At 41.7% G+C, this 17,541-nt stretch overlaps 1 protein-coding gene across 2 annotated transcripts; it reads right to left on the bottom strand.

Annotated features, from left to right (window-relative positions):
• Positions 1-4,618: 4,618 nt before the first annotated feature.
• Positions 4,619-16,591, bottom strand: IL10RB (interleukin 10 receptor subunit beta). Of its 2 annotated transcripts, none has more exons than XM_064152443.1 (7): positions 16,355-16,591; positions 14,509-14,632; positions 12,333-12,502; positions 10,918-11,078; positions 9,133-9,283; positions 7,339-7,496; positions 4,619-5,329 (listed from the first exon to the last, which is right to left on the bottom strand). In XM_064152443.1, the coding sequence occupies exons 1-7, from the start codon at positions 16,401-16,403 to the stop codon at positions 5,117-5,119; spliced, it is 1,026 nt and encodes a 341-aa protein (XP_064008513.1). In that variant the 5' UTR covers positions 16,404-16,591; the 3' UTR covers positions 4,619-5,116. The 2 variants fall into 2 exon arrangements, with proteins under 2 accessions (XP_064008513.1, XP_064008514.1); XM_064152444.1 differs by lacking the exon at positions 16,355-16,591 and adding an exon at positions 14,906-15,695.
• Positions 16,592-17,541: the final 950 nt, after the last annotated feature.

The following is a 17,541-nucleotide window of genomic DNA, read 5'->3' as shown; positions in this document are numbered from 1 at the left end:
ACAGGCATTCTATACCATTTATCCAATAACTGATGCTGATTAGAAAACTACATTTTACAAACCAACAATGGTTGTATCAGAAAACAAGTGGGTTATAACATCACAGATTCTTATGCTGTGTTTATGTTTAAGAATCCTTGAGAAGCTTTGCCTTTTTTTGGTGGTTTGTTTGTTTTTTTTTATGTAGCTTGTCGTGGATATAAAGTTTTGTGGCTGTTTTAGAGTTAACACTCTAGTTTCATTCAAAATTTTAAATAAATAATTATATTGGATGCAGAAGAACAACAATCAATCTATACCATTCCACTCATTTGCTGGACTAGTATATAATCAATCTGCTGTATAAATAATTTTCTTTCCTTCTCCTTTCTGCCTCCTGCTTTGCTCTCTCTTCCCTCCTCTGCACTGATTTCTGCACTAACTTTGGCTGTGTAGATAATAGTTGGGGTCTTTCTGGTTTTCTCACTGGGGAGTGAGGGGAAAAGAAGATGGTGGTGGTTGGCCCCTTCTGGGCTTTGTCCACGGGGTTCTTTGTGTTATTTCTAAATTGGAAATAATTTAAAATATTTGTAAAGATATTCTTGTACATATGCCTTGTATTATATGTTTTTAGATTTTAGCTTGCTGTAAATACATAGCTTCATTTGCTTCCAAGCCTTCTGAGCTAGTCTGGTGATTTTTGTTTGGACATACTTTTCAATCCACCACAAGCATTTCTGGCTGTGTTGCTCTGGGTGGGCAGCCAGCAGATGCAGAGCTGTACTCTACAGCCACCCAGCCTTCCCTTTTGAATCCAGGAGGGGCCAGAGAAGGAAGACACTGAAGTTACCAATATGAAGAGAAAGAAGAGGCATGTGGAGCTGGTGGGTGACAACAGCTCTAGTCCTTTGGTTAGCAATGGATTCTGGTGTTCCTCTTCTTTCTGCAATGCTCACTCTGCTCCCTTGACTGCAGTGTGCTAAACTGTTAACTCCTTCTCTAGCTGTCTTACCTTATTGCTCTCTTTTATAAACAGTTTGTTCACTACAAGCCTAGACTTCTCTCTCTCAGGTTTTCCCACTTTTCCAGCCCTCAATCATCCTGCTCTGCTTTGCATTTCATGTGTAAAGTATTTTTCCAGTAACTCCCAGGTCTGTTTTATTCAGCACTTTGCCAAAACTCTTGGCACACTACGCCAGAGTTAGCAGCATACTTCCATACTTTGCAGTTTACATCATAACACAGAAGTTCACCTATTTTATTGATTAATTTGCAATGTACTCTCCGTAAGCTTAGGTGAAGATCAACTCTGCTTTGAAGAGGCAGTAGATACCATGTTGTTGAGCTTGTGCCTCTGAATGGCAGCACAGCCTTCTGGTGTGTCAGCCACTGCTCCCAGTTTTGTATCAGCAAGGTTGCTGAGGTTACTCTGTCCCTTTGTCCAAGTCATTGATGAATCTGTTAATAGGATAGGACCCAGTACTGAGTCCTGGGAAGCACTGCTAGCTGCAGGCCTCCAAGTAGACTCTGTGCTGCTGCTAATCACAATACACTGAGCTCTGTTGTTCAACCAGTTCTCAATCCACCTCACTGTCCACTCATCTAACCCACACTTCCTAATCTGGCCTGTGAGGATGTTACAGGAAACAATATTAAAATCCTTACTGAAGCTGAGTTACACTGCTCCCATCTACCCTGATCTACTCAGTCTGAAGAAAAAAAAATCTAGATTGCTTTTAGGTACTCTTGGAAGGCTTACTTTTAAAAGTCTCAAGTGGCACTGTGATATCTGACTTTGTGTCTGGCCTCAGTGCCAGTCATAACTAGATTCCTGATTTCCTTGCTAAGCAGAAGGAAGGAATACACGATGTCAAAGAAGTGTTTGCATGGACTAACCTTGCCTAAAAGGAAAAAGCAGCCTACAGCTTTTTTTCATAGTCAACCAAGAAAGAGATGCTCCTCCAGAGAAGAATCCTAGCCAGCTGCCTTCTGAAGGAGCTACTGTCTTAGGGAGAGCCTGAGGGATTTGCCTTATGGGGTGTCAGTGCATCACAGCTCGTCAGTCTTTTTATCTAACTGTAACTCATTTACTGGGTCTTGGCCCATTAAATAACAAAACAGTGGAAAACCCCCAGATGCTCAGGAACCACTGCTTAGCAACATGTGAGTAAAAGCTGCAGGCACTGGTGGCTTAGCTGGGTTTTAGTCAGGTTAGTATGAAGTAAGGTAAACAAAACACATTAGAGGTGAGAAATCAGAAGTGAAAACTCAGTCGGCCTTTCCCTTTTCATAGTGGTGTGAATTCTTCTTATCCTTGTTGTAATGCTCTGTACTTGCACTTTGTGTCACATGCCTGAAATGTTAAGTTCCTTCTACGTGTAGATGAAGGACTTTGTTTTTCTGTGACAGGTTCCTTCAATTGCTATAGATCATGCCCGGAGGTGAAAACGCTCCATGTTTAGTGCAAGTCAGGTTTCAATGAGCACCCTGTGTAGGAGCTCTGAAGTACAGCTTATCACTCTCTTTTAGTTGTAAACGGTATTAAATAAATTATATTGACAAAGCAATAAAATATAATAATGAAGTATAAATTAAGTTAGTTATTAAATCAATACATTATATTCATAACCCATATTAAACTTTTATCATTCCACATTTAAATGATATTAATAGCCCATATTAAAAAGCTAAACAAGTGAAGCAGTCAGATCAACCCTCCTTTCCCCCACATGTCTGGGTGTCTTGAAAGAGGAAGCAGTGTTCTGAGAACAGTCTTGCCTGCTCCCTCTCATACGATAGTACAACTGGTATTGGCATGAGGGGAAACACTTCTCCTTTTCAAATGGGGGAAGCCAACCTCTCAACATTTCAGAGACTATATTTTTGCAAACATTTTTCCTGCTTCAATTTAAAAAGACTCTACCTCTGAATAGCTAAGATTTGGGTTTTTTTGTCTTCCCCAGTTTGGTTCACCAATAAACCTATAATGAAGTGGAACAGCACATAGGAGTTCCTTGGTAGTGCCCTTTGAACCACCTGTTAGCCACACCTCATAGACCATAACTTCCTGCTCTTCCAGGAAAATCATCCACCAGACAGATGAGAACAGCTCTACTAAAAGAGTGAAGAAAAGGCAGGGAAATTTCAACTCTTTTCTGACAGCATCTGGCCAGCCAATGAGCACATGCATTGGTCACATGGGTTTTTTGCCATTCTGTGAAGGCTAGAAATGGAAAGCAACATAAAAAGAGAACACACAGAAAAAGATACTACTGTGAAATGAGGCATATGGAACACACAAAGGGAATGTAATTTTTACAGTGGAGATGTGAACCAAACACAGGACCTTGGCCTTCATTAGGATCAGCACTCACAACGTGGCTTTGGTGAGAGGTGAAGAAAAGCATCACTGGAACAAAGTATTTTAAACCTACCCCAGTGAACATGCTTCCCTATTTTTTCCATAGCCCACGTTAAAGCAGCATAGCAGTTTAAGGCTTACTGGAAAATTCCTGTATGAGAAATAGGGACTTTCCTGAAAGCTCAGTGCAGAATGTAAATCAGTTGTAGCAGTGGTTGTAAAAGAATAATGATAAAGTCTGTATCATTCATTGGTTTGCTAAGAGGGATAAATTGGTAATGTGTAAACAACTCCACTGTCTTGGCTGGTGGGCTCTGTTGCTATTCCTTCACCTCTCTGACTCCTCCACGCTGTGTGCTAACCTGGACTGATCAGGTAACACATGAGATCTTGCTGTTTTTTTATGTGGGGGTAGAGAAGAAGGTGGCATTGGCCTCTTCTGGGCTCTTCTTTGCCTGGGGTGGGGATTGTATTTCTGTATTATTTCTAAGTTGTACATAACTGTAAATACATGTAAATATATTTTGTATAGATTCTTGTAAATTCAGCTTGCTGTAAAATATAGCTTTATCTTACTTTCAAGCTGCCTATGCTGCTCTGGTAAATCTTATTTGGGGGGTGATTTCTTCAACTCAACACAAGCAGAACATGATGAAAACTAAAATGTGCAGAAAAACCATGTGTCGATTACATGCAGCTGGATGGTACAAAGAATCGGTGCCTGTTGTATGTTTTCTTTCTGCAACAGTTTCCAGGAAGTGACAAACCTTAAAACTTTGGCCAAAAATGTTGCAATTCCCACATCGAGTTGAGATTTGCACACAACTTCACTCGTGGCAAGTTACTTTTGCTGACACTCTCATACAATGCATACTAGAAAATTTGCATCACTTAGTGCACAGTGTGAAAGCCACACTTTATGCCCTACTGCTAGTGTGGAGCTTCAAGTGCATGAACAGGGCTATGCAGGTGAGACTGTATTAATGTAGCACAGGAGTCAACTGGTTTTATTTTTTTTCCTGAAAGAAGAATGTATATCAGTAAAAAAATAAAACTAACCTACCTCTTAAATCCTGTTTCAGCTGTAAAGTTTTTCAGTTTTTCACAGGCTTCAATGGCCTCTGGATTAGGTAGGCAAAATGTAATTAGCCATAGAAACTGCAGGGCTGAGACTCAGGGGATTGATCAATACCTGCATGTACAGGGCTGACAGTGCACCCAAACGTTCCCATTATCCTTAGCAATGGAGTGTGACATACACTTTGCAAGGCAAAAGTCTTTGAATATTTGTGCTTGGTTTATTCATACCAAGCTTGTAACATCATAAAAACTTTATAAACTTGCATCAGGTGACGAAAAAAAAAAGAAATTCAATAGAAAGATTATGCCACTAGAGACATCCTTAAGAAACACACATGGTCTCTCATGTAGAAGCTAAGTCAGATCAGGTCTTTATCTACAAAATAGAGTCTTCTGTTACAAACCTTATAAAATATGCCTTTTTGATTAGCACCTGCAATAAACTGTTCAAAGTTACATTCACTGATACAGATTTGCTTTTTAACTTAATGTCATAATATAGCAAAAATTATGTATGATTTAATGCCTCATTTATAGTCAGGATTGTTGTACTTTTAAGAAAAGCCACGATTATGTTTGAAGTCTGTGTATGCCATTTTGTAAGTGATTTTTTACTGTCTTAAGAATGCAGCAATAAGAAGGATAAAACCACCTCATTTGCTTTTCATTTGGCCTGAGTGAAAGTATGCAATCCCTTTAGGCCTCTTCTGAAGCTGGTACTATTCTGGAATCAGAATCTTCTCGTTCAGACTCCTGAAGGTGCTCTGTTGTCTTTCTGGCCTCATTTCCAGTTTCATCACTCTGGTTTTTTGATTCTTCTGAAACAACAGTTAGCTTGTCATAAGAGAGATGTTCTTCTTGTGGGAATGCAGAAAAAAAATGTGAGCTACTGGGAGGCTTGCTCAAAAACTGTGAAGGAAAGAGGAAATGAGAATTAGGCTACACCAGACATACCATCCTGTTTGCTTAGAAATATGTTCTATGTTTTTTCCACACGTCAGCTGGCCTTCTCAATGCTTAGAAGTCCCAGAGTGGTGACAATGTAATAACCTCTCAGCTCTAACATTGAAATCTGTCAAATAGCTCCAAAAGATGTGAACAGTTCCAGCCATCTCAGAGCTGTCTACTCAGACTTTAAATAGCAATGCTTTAAATGTCAACATAAACCACAACCACTTAGTCAAATAAAGGAGAGGGAGGGAGATTTATGGGGCTATGCAGTTTGGTGCAAAAATGTTACACATTTCTCCCACTCTCTGTTCTGTTGATCAAGATGGAACCAGCTTCAGCAATGAATATGCATTTTGCAGGATGAATGTCAACACAAGAAGAGCACACCTATTCAACACAGCAATTACATGCTGGGTGCTCATTTTGGCAGCTGAAGTGGCAGCTGATTTTATTGGTAGTGACTGGAGGAGTACAACTGCATTTTGTCCTTGTGACTTGATCTGTGTCTATTACCTTAGTACATTTTACATAAGAAACAAGCTGCTCTATCAGGAGTCCTGTTAACTGTAATTACAAAAATAAATACCAATGTTATTTCTATTAGAGCTTTTTTCTATCAAACTGATTTGAAAAATTATCAGTAACATGCAATCCCAAATATTCAGGCAGCAAAACCACTGCCTTTGATAAGTATCATTTTAGTAAGCATGATTGATCTTTGATTACTGTGACTAACCACTAAAACCCACCATCACAAAACGAAAACTCTCCCTTTCTTGTGAGAAACCTGTGTGCAAAATGAAACTTGACTATATCCTGTATTTATCAAAACAATGCTACCTACCCAACAGCAAACTACCCTGTGCTGAGTGTGGGCTCAGCTTAAAGCACAAGATGATTGCTAAGTCAGCTGCAAAGCCATAGTCTGCTGAACTCTAAGTCATTCAAAATAAAAGACCCGGAGAAACTGCAGGAAACTAGAAGACTGCAGGTTACTAACTTCAGTGTATGCAAGACTCTGTATAGGGTTGTTTTCTTTGAGGAGATTTTGATACAGCCTTTTTATGTTGTTACATAGATAACAGAGTCAGTTGGTACTTGCTAGCAGTAATTGCTAACCTTTATTGCTCTTTTTTTTATCTTAAATTTCTGGATTTTTTCCTACATTCTTTACCTAATTTAAAACTCTGTTGTGGTTTTTGCCCGTTATTCTATTTGTGAAAGAGCTTTGTTTCAGGAGAACAAATGTGTAGATGTAAGTATAAATGAGGAGGGGAGACAGTTATCTGTTGTTTGCTATCTAAAAAGAGGAACTGTAAGTTAGCACCTGTTACTCTCTCACTTTAAAGAAAACCTCCTGTTTCTAATCCATATAAAGCTTCATCTCACAAAGCATGCATCTGCTTTAGGAATAAAAGTATATGCCAAGCTTTCAAATTGTTCAGCTTTTAAATATTTCTGACTGTTCCATGCAGAACAGTTCAAAATGACAGTATTTTAGAGTTTATTATACATCAGTATACTGCAAAAGGAAGTCCAGTTTCACTGCTTCTTATTTATGGCTGTACAGAACTTGAAAAAATGGGGTATAATTCATGCAAAATGTATGGTCCTATAAGGCCAGAAATTAAATATTAAACGAGGTAACTTTTCCCTACCTTTCCCACACCTGTCTTTATCAGCTTTTTCCAAAGTTCACAACTTAATCATTTACACTTATTTGCATGGCTTCTTATGTTTGGCAGAAGAACGACACAACAACTATATAACCAAAGATACCCAGCATTGCTGCCTGTAGTCTAAAAACCCCTCAGCATGACCTGCACTTCACTGATGGCTAACAATCAGGAGCAAATGAAATCAGGCAAAATAAAAGAAGCTCTAAAGGTTCTGGGGCAGGAAGCCTTTGAAAAGCAAGAGCCTTGGCCGAAAGGGCTGACTTTCATTGTGTTAAGTAGAAGACAAACCTCTTTTAAGTGTTGTGGGAAAATATAGGAAGGGCAGAAAATGTGTTTGGTGTGCCGATACAAATACAATAAGGAAAAGAAACAAACAGGAACAGATATTACAATGGCCAACATTGATCCTATAACAATAGTCACAATTATCCACACAGGAGTTACACCTGCAAGAGACAAGAAAAAGAAATTCAAAATGTGACGACATTATTTTTTTAATATACTCTTTTACAATCACCACTTGATGGCATTAAAAAAAATCTACTACAGAATTGTAGCTACAAACATAAATCTTTGTTTCCAGATGCAAAATATCTCTTATTTATATTTTTGTCTGAATAGGCTGAGGAAGTTCTCAGTAAGGTAGGCTTACAAGCTGTTGTACTTAGGCATTTACCATTTACAGTTACACATACTGGTGATTGGACCTGCAATACTAGGCAAATGATGGAAGGAAAAAAACCCACAAACCAACACAACTGTCCACAAGGTGATAGAATGCAAAAAAGCCATTGTATATTCTTTGGCTTCCACCGTTCTCTTAAATCTGTAAAACTGGCAGCAAAGTAAAGATACAATGAGAGGAAATGGCCTGAAATTGTGCCACAGGGGTTTTAGATTGGATACTAGGATCTATTTCTTTACTGAAAGAGTGGACAGGCACTGGAACAGATTACTCAGGGTGGTGGTGGAGTCACCATCCCTGGAGGTGTTCAACAAATGTGTGGACATGGCACTTAGGGACATTGTTTAATGGCCATAGTGGTCTTATGTTGATGATTGGAGCTGATGGTCTTAGAGGTCTTTCCCGACCAAAACAGTTCTATGAATCTATGGTAAAAGGGGAGGAAGGTCTGTCAAATTTTAAACTACTGAGCCTTTAAAAAAATTATCATGCATAGGGATTTCACACTAGGAAATGGGAATGAAGATGTATCCATACCTCACTATATAAATGTTTTAAACCAACCTACACTTCTTAAGCACTGTTCTGGCCATGAACCAACATGCAACACCACCACCAGAATGTATGAGATATTCGGTTCAGTAACTTCTCCAGACAGCTTGTGCCTCTACCTCTGACTTTCTACACGTTCTCTGAGGATGCAAGTTAGCCAAAATACACATTATGCCTGTGCACAAGGGAGTATCTAGGATCCTTTCTTTTAAATAGCATCACAAAGCTCACTGCTAAGACAACAGGGTCAGACCATGGGATGGTTACTGCTGAACTCCAAACCAGCAGCTAAGGTGGCATGGCTGCAAAGAAAAGTGCCTTTGGTAGTTAACTGCATTCCAAATAAGAAGTAACTATCTAAATAAAGCATTTCTTTATATTATTGATTAATAACTGCTGTGCTTCAGAGAGAAAGAGCATCAAGGCCTAGTCCCATGGCAGACACTGGCAATAGCACCACAGTTGCAACATATAATACCAATTATACAAAAAACCCCAGGTTTTGTAAGATAATGAATATAGGTGATGGTAAAAGTAATTCAGACACACAGTGTGATCAGTGAAGAGCATATGCTCCATTTAGTTCTGAATTTCAAAGTATGAGGAACTTAGATGCTTCTGCAGCAAAGCAGTAAGCCACCAGTGCCATGCTGCTTGTAGTTTTTGCTTCATTTCCAACTCCTGCTTCAAAGGCATACATATATTAACCACCAAGCAATACTAAAGTAACAAACACATCCATTTTTGGAAGGATTACACATGACACTGGTGTTAATTTTGAATGGCTCTGCACATTTCCCATTCCCCTACGATGTGTATCCCACCGTGACACATGGAGGTATTACCATTGTGGGTTGTCTGCTCACAAAGCTCTCCACTCGGTTCCCCTGTTTTGTTCCACTCAGGGATAACTGCTTGCACTTGAACACAATATATTGTCCATGGCTCCAACTGAGATAGTATTTCTGAGTTATGTTCAGTATCTATGTGAGTTACCTAGTAACAGAGAGGAACACAGAAAATTTGAAAAGCAGGAGGCCATGGAATGGACTAGGCAAGTAATTAAAATGACATGTAGTAGGATGAATAGTTATAGTTGCAATGTGAATAAAGCTTTTCAAGCAGAATGAATTGCCCTGCCACTGCCACAGAAATTATGGCTACACTGATTTCACCTATAGTTAGAGCATGAGACCATTCACATTACTGACTTACTTTCTGGCTGCTTCTAGCAATGCTAATAAAGTATTCAGTTAAAGAGATCAAGAGAGATGTGACCAATGAGAGAAAAGCAATTGCTTAAGCAAATGTGATTAACTAAGAGCATCATGGGCAAACATAACTTAATTTGAGACAGAGCAAGTAAAGTGGATGATCTAGGCACAAAAGAATTTTATTTAAAAAAGGAAGGAAAAAAATAAAAAGAAAGGTTTGTGGAAGCTATTAAGTGACTGACAGCAACTTGCTGTTTAGAGGCATGATTGATTGTTTCTCTGTAACTATACAATCCCTGTGGAGTATAGGAATTCCTGCATGATCCATTACTTAGATTCTTTCTCAGGGGTAAGAAGACTCTGTAGCTAGGTTTCAAAATTTTGAGTAAGCATCCACTTCAAAATGAAGTCTATGAGTCTGTATAGTCTGTGCCTTTTGGTTCTTTGGTCCCTATGAATTTTCCTGGACTACCTTTCCTCTACATTCTTGCAAGCACAAATTCTACCTGAAGTTCCCACTTTTTCTGGTCATCCACCTAAGTTTGCACTCCACATGCAGAAATACCTTCAATGCTTGTTGTTTGGATATAGAAGATCAGTCTGATTTTTGGGAAATTATGACTTACTTTCTGGAATTGAATGCTAAAGACTTTTGCAGGGTAACAAATATATAAATCAGAATTACCTAGAGTGGAGTCCTATTATATGAAAATTGTACTGATGTGCAAAGCACTAATTATACTATGACTGGTATCTTCTGGTAAAGAACTTACTTCATCATGACCCTATAATTAATATGCTATTTATGGTGCTTCTCCATGCATTTTGCATAGAGAAGCCTTTTGAAATGAGTAACACATTCATGGAAGATGCTGTCCCTGAGAAGAAGAAAGTAAATTACAACTGACAGAAACTGAAGCGGTGAAGGTGACCACAGTTAGTATAAGGCCTCATCCACAGTAGTATTCAAAGGCCAAAGTCCCACAAAGAGCACAAATACGTGAGTGACATGAGATTCAAATCTAAATGAGCGTATGGGATGATAACAGATACTACTGCTGTTACAGCTTCTAAGTTTACCCTTGCTTGTATGTGTGAAATTCAGAGATTTGGTGTGGAAAATTGCATCACAAATAAGCACATCACTGAAGTGAGAGAATAAACTCTCATAATGCAGCAGTCCTTTCTAATCATGGGAAGGGCAAACTATATCCATGCTGCCATCTAACTACACAGCTATCTGCCATTTGCTCTTAACAGTGGATGTAGTAACTAGACTTGATTACACTGTAATTAGCAAAGACACATTTTTACTTCAGTAAGTACCTTTAGCTATCAGAACTTCATTGGTATGGTGTTTTACCAGGAAAGCACATACCAAAGTCATGGGGTCAATAGCTATGAAGCAGAAGTTACCTCTGTACTGCTGTCTTTCTTCCAGTAAAGTATTCTGTAATTCCATGAGCCATAATACTGCTTTAGAGACCAATTGTCATGTTCAGCAAAAGGGCCTACGAAATCCACATGCAAGGACCCAGACTCTGACCTCACTTTTACATCAGGTGGCCCAATGACTGCTATATATTAGAATGGTAAAAGAAAAGAAAGAATACAATTCAGTTTCATATTGTTTTCAATTGGACATTTTCATACAATTGATGCTTTAAATAATTTTATCTATGAGAAGAAAGTGATTTCCTCTCATGGAAAAGCATGAGTAAATCCTTTCCTTACAGAACTTGTCTTGAAAAGGAATTTTTTGTTGCACTTAAATGTAACAGATTCTGCTGCAGCCCATAGTGCCCACACACCAAATTAACTCAGTTCTCTTTTGCCAGCTGTGGTGAGTCCTGGGAGAGGAAGGACTACTTTTACAGGTTGTTACTCACTTCTCCTTTGTCCAAACCAAAGAATGCTAGTTGGCAAAAAGTACTCTGTCATTCCCTGGCTCAGGTGGCAGCAACACAATTAACATCTCTGCTAATTTCTTTACACTGTGCAAGGCAATGTCTAAATTATCTCTCACACAAGATTTTAAATCTTCACTAAGGGAATGACAATATTGCACAATGAAGATTTCCTGACTAAAAATTAATCTTTCTCTGTGCAGTTGTGTGTTGGTGTTTTGTTTTTTTTTCTGACATAGCAATAAAAAAGAAAGTAATTTAGCTTGTTTAGATATGCAGGAACTCTGAACCATTGAAGAAAAGCTCTCCCTCTGAAAAATAGAAATAATCCTTACTTTGGCAGAAAAAATAGACATTTTTTGAAAACCTCCTTAAAAGAAGTTTCAAGTACCAATACTAGCATCTAGCTATAACAGTGAAGCTATTATACTTTCTGACAGCAACTTCTGCCTTCAAAAACAGAAAGTGTTACAGCTAAGACTTTGTAGTTCAGTGGAATTAAACTGAAATGTGATCTGCATGCTGTAGCTTTTCTTATCATCATAGAATGGCTTAAGTCGGAAGGGACCTTAGAGATCATCTACTCTAACCTCCCTGCCATGGGCAGGGACACCTCTCCAATACACTCAGCCGTTCAAGACCTCATCCAACCTGATCTTAAACAACCCCAGGGAAGAGGCATCCACAGCCTCCCTGAGCAGCCTATTGCAGAATCCTACCATGCTCATACTGAAGAACTTTTTCCTAGGATCCAGTCTGAACAAACTATCCCTCAGCTTAAAACCATTCCCTCTTATTCTATTGCTAGACACTCTTGTGCAAAGTCCCTCTCTGGTCTTCCTGCAGGACCCCTTATGGAGCCAGATTGTAAAGGCACATTAATAGCAGACAATGGTTTTTGAGGAAAGGTAGAAAAAGGCTTACTGTCATCCATTGGCTTAAATATGATGGATACCCAGTCTGAATGGTCATTTTCTGACTCTGCTCTGACCTGCAGGATGTAGTTTCCATATACAGGCAGAGAAGAGATATTACACTCTGTAAGTGTCAAGTTTGTGACCACATTTTCATATGTGTTTCCAGGGAAATTGATGCTGCAAGGAGGAGAAACAAAATGTATACAGTGTGTAAATTATAACTGACTAAATGACTTTTCAGTTAACTGGAAGAAGTGCTGTATCTGTTCATTAACACAACTCATCATGAATAAGAAAAGAAATAGATCTGGCATGTAAGAAACATCATACTAATGTACACACAAAGCACTTTATATGCATCTATAAACCCGTAATAAAGTTACAGATTAGAACTATGATTCAGCAAATAGATGACCTTTTCTTCACCGTGGTTACAAACACTTCAACAGTTATCAAACAAGTCTGTGAGACTAACACAGCTATGCATAGCACTGCTGTCTAACTTAGACTTTCCTCAAAACTGTCTTTAAAAGATCACAGAATCACAGAAATATTCAGGTTGGAAAAGACCCTCAGGATCACCAAGTCCAACCAATATACCTACTCTACAAGGTTCACCCTAAAACATATCCCCAAGGCACCTCATCCATTCAACTTTTAAGCACATTCAGAGCTGGTGACTCAACCACCTCCCTGGGCAGCCCATTCCAATGCCTGACCACTCTTGCTGTGAAAATTTTTGTCCTAATATGCAGTCTAAACCTAGCCAGACACAGCTTGAGGCCATTCCCTCTTGCTCTATCTTGTGTATCTTCTATTTCCTCTTGTTCTATCTTGTATATAAGGAAAAGCCAGAGAAAATAGAGGCTGAGAACTAACTGGAAACTGTTTAACATATGATGTTCTTTCTGGTTGGCATCAGAAGCCCACCTAGGAGCATAGTGATCCAACAGGCAGCTGCTACCCGAGCACAGAAAAATCTCCTTTTGACTAAGATGGCCTGTACCCTCAGTTTGGGGTTTGTCCTCAGCAGGCACCTGCCTGTGGGTGCTGTCATCTCTGCCTGACATCATACCATGTCTTGGCCAAACCTTCAGCAGGAACACAAGACCTCTGGCCCAACATGTGGTTTCCTTGTCAAGTACAGAGGGAAGGGAAGGAGCTCACTGCAGGGCTGGACAAGTGGTTGTTTTCCTCAGTGGAGCAACACAGATCACTTTTCTCAGCAGGAAAGACCAGCTCAGAACAACACCAAATCGAAGCTAAATCATCCCACCAAAAGTGACAAAAGAAGACCTCAGAAAATGTGTCCTAAGGCACTGAACGGACAAGCTACCTGCCTGCAGTTCACTGAGTGTTTCCACTAAAGGCACTGACAGGACAAGCTACCTGCCTGCAGTTCACTGAGTGTTTCCACTAAAGGCACTGACAGGACAAGCTACCTGCCTGCAGCTCATTGAGTGTTTCCACTAAAGGCACTGACAGGACAAGCTACCTGCCTGCAGCTCATTGAGTGTTTCCGCTAAAGGCACTGACAGGACAAGCTACCTGCCTGCAGTTCACTGAGTGTTTCCACTAAAGGCACTGACAGGACAAGCTACCTGCCTGCAGCTCATTGAGTGTTTCCGCTAAAGGCACTGACAGGACAAGCTACCTGCCTGCAGTTCACTGAGTGTTTCCACTAAAGGCACTGAACGGACAGGCTACCTGCCTGCAGCTCATTGAGTGTTTCCACTAAAGGCACTGACAGGACAAGCTACCTGCCTGCAGCTCATTGAGTGTTTCCACTAAAGGCACTGACAGGACAAGCTACCTGCCTGCAGCTCATTGAGTGTTTCCACTAAAGGCACTGATGAAATGCTGCTGGAATGAGAGATCAGGTAAGGTCCTAACACCCAGCAGGATTAAGTCTCGTGAATGGCAGGTAACAGCTACACAGTACAGAAATAAGCACACATGGAGCTAGCAACAACCAAGGTCAAAAGGCATTTCTTGTTAAAATAAAAAGTGCAAATACAACTGTCTTGGGTGTGAAATGTGTAGAAAGAGCTTCTGCTCTGTTACTTAGCTCAAAAAATAAGCCCATCCCAGCCAAAAGAAAGGGACAGGTACTTATCCTTAAAAAAGGAAACGATGCAGTTGTAAAAGGTGAATTAAAGAACATAGTGTTCCCTCAGACTTACCTCTTAGACTGGACAGTGTAACTTATGTTTCCTTTGTGAAATCCAGGTGCATCCCACTGTAAAATGCTGTGAAGATTAACGGAAATAATTCTTGCATTTTGGGGTTTTGGCACCATTGAAGATGCTATGGAAGCAAACAAAACCAAATGAACATCTTAGTATGTATTCTTCCAGCAACTCCTCTGTCACCCAAAACTTAAATATAGCCTTCTTCTCTTCCTCGCCTCAGACACTTAAAAAAACCCAACAAAAACAACAGGTTTTAATACAACTTAAATCCTGATGTCTATTATTCCTTCTAAGCTTATGCAATGACAACAAAAAAAATTAGCCAGCATCAATGATTTCCAGTAAGTAAAGTCTTTATGGTAATCATCATTTATTATGCATGACTTACATGTTACTGCTTAAGATGCAGGTCCCAAGAGCCTGCAGGCATCAACTCTCACTGAAATTGTCAAGAGCAAATTTTTCAGAGTCCACTAGCACCGTGGAAATAACATGGGTGTGTGGATCGATTTGTGGTGTGTTTTTGAACAGTCTTTCTATATAGACCTGGATATAAGACTTAAATTATGAACAAAAAACCCCAAACCTCAAAACCCCCAAATACACCAACTTCATATCATCGCTGCAAGGTTTAGCATGCCCATTTAAAATGCTTTACTCATTCTGTTATTAAGCCACCCCTTTGAAATGAAGAGATAAACAAGAACATTTGAAGGCAAGGGAGCTAGTAAATACGCTGGTGTCCCAGCATAAGAAAGACATCAAACTGCTGGAGCAGGTACGGAGCAGGGCTGCAAAGCACCTCTGCTATGGGGACAGGCTGTGAGTTGGGGCTGTCCAGCCTGGAGAAAAGTTATTCCAGGGGGATCTTTTTGCATCCTTTCAGCACCTGAAGGAGGCCTATAAGAGAGCTGGGGTCTTCTTACAAGGGCATGTAGAGACAGGACAAACAGGAATGGATTGAGGCTTGAGAAGGGTACATTTGGACTAGATATTAGGAAGAAATTTACAGTCAGGGTGGTGAGACACTGGAACATGTTGCCCAGGCAGCTTGGCAGCCAGGCATCTGATTTCTTCTCACCTGCACCATGTGGTCCTTGCTACAAGGGGCCCTCTCAAGGGCACTACCCAAGCTTTGAGGAAGCGCTACCAAGGGTTGGAAGTAGGCTGGTAAATTCCCAGTAAAGAGTGTGATGCCTTTGAATGCTCGCTTCCCTGACAGCCTTTTCCATTTGAAAAGCCTCCAGGTAGCGATTTTCCACCCAGCGCTGCTTCTGCGGTGCGCTCCTTCTAGTCAGTGGCAGGTCTGTATGCAGCTCGCATCAGCCTCACATACAGCCTGTTGGGAAAGGTACGGCCGGAGTCAGGGAGTGCCAACGGTCAGAGCCAGGCGGTGCAGGCACGGCTACGTCCACGCACCCGCAGCCCACACTCACCGTGCCTTGCGGAGCTCGGTGATCCATCACCGGGACTCACACAAGCACTCAAAACCATAACACGAGGTTCCCGTTCCTCAGCACAAGATACGGCTCTTCGGGGAGAAAACCGAGGGTAAGCACCGAGAGCCAAGCCCCCACCAGCAGAGCATCCCGGCGGTCCTTAGCGCTCCGCACCAAGCCCCGCGAATGGCGGGCGGCTGCCGGCCTTTCCCCGCTCCCGTCACCGCAGCGACGCCGCACACTAAACCGCCTCCGGGCTCCGCGGGCAGCGCGACTCGAGAACGATCCCGGCCGCCTCCAGCGACACTTGATCCCGCCACCCCCACCGCGGCGACCAGAATCACGATCCCTCACCCGGGCCCCTCGGCCTCCCCCTGCCAGGCGCGGGGCGGACTCACCGCAGAGCAGGAGGCAGCTGCAGAGGGCACACCAGAGGGCGGTGGCCATAGCAGGTCCCGGCGGGGCCTCTGTCAGCTGCGGAGCTGCCGGCGCAGCCGCCACGCCATGGCACCAGACGCTGTTCTCGCAGGCTGGGGTGCGGGGGTGCCCCGAAACCCTTCCGCCTTCCTGCAGCGGGCGGAGCGGAGCGGGGCGGGGCTCGACGGCGTGCGGGAACCGCGGCCGCTCCGAGCTGCAGAGTCTCACCCTCACCCAGCGAGGCTGCTCGCCTCCAAGCACGGGGGAGGCGTCTCGGACGCCTCGGCCGACGCCAGGATCTAGTTTGAAGACCGAAGACGCCAATGCCACTATGTCTACCAGAACACTGCTCATGCCCCATCAAAAGCAGCTGAAACTTGGGGGATGAGTGGAGTAGAATAAAACAGGTTCTTCCTTAAGCTATTGCCATTGCCACCTGAAAACACTAGTTCTTTGCAGAGGCTTAATACATGCATTTCTAGTCCATTTATCATCTCCTGTTATTAAATGAGGCTGTAAGGCAGGTTTGGCTTTCCTTGGGCAGTCCCATTGCCTTGGCTTCTGTGTGAGCACTGCTCCTGGGCTGCTACTGCTGAGGAGAGGCACACCAAAGACTGGACAAACAGCAGAGTGGTACAGCATCAGCATGAGTGGAAGCTTCACCCATTGACTCTATAGATGCATAAATCTGCAACCAATTAGTTTTTCTAGATCCAAACTGTCAGGTACTTACAGCTGCTTAGCACCTATCAGTAGTGCAGCATCAGCAGAATATATTCCAGTACCTTAGAAATTACTTATCTTGACCAGAAAGACTGCTACCCATGGTAGCCAAGAAGTGGTTTGTGGGCAGAAAAGTAACAAATAAACACAAGGTGGAAAATGTTGAGGTTTTCATCCTATGGGATACTGAGAAAAGCTCTCTCTTGAACATGCAAATCACCTGGGGAGGTGACATCTCTCCCCTCCTCCCGGCTGAAGACAGAAAAGACATCACAATCTGACTGACTCGGTGGCACCCTCCTCAGACGTCCTGCTTGCCAAAGATGGAAAAGAGCCCTGGGATAGTAATTCTCTCTCTCCACTGCTCCTGCCTTCCCTCTCTTTCTCTCTCTCTCTCTCCCTCTTTCCTTCCTTTCTCAGTTTCATCCATTCTTTAATAAATAGC

Source organism: Pogoniulus pusillus, chromosome 12, assembly GCF_015220805.1.
Source record: "Pogoniulus pusillus isolate bPogPus1 chromosome 12, bPogPus1.pri, whole genome shotgun sequence".
Lineage (NCBI taxonomy): Eukaryota > Metazoa > Chordata > Aves > Piciformes > Lybiidae > Pogoniulus > Pogoniulus pusillus.
Note: the sequence above shows the minus strand (reverse complement) of the source record. Positions and strands in the feature narration are given on the sequence as shown.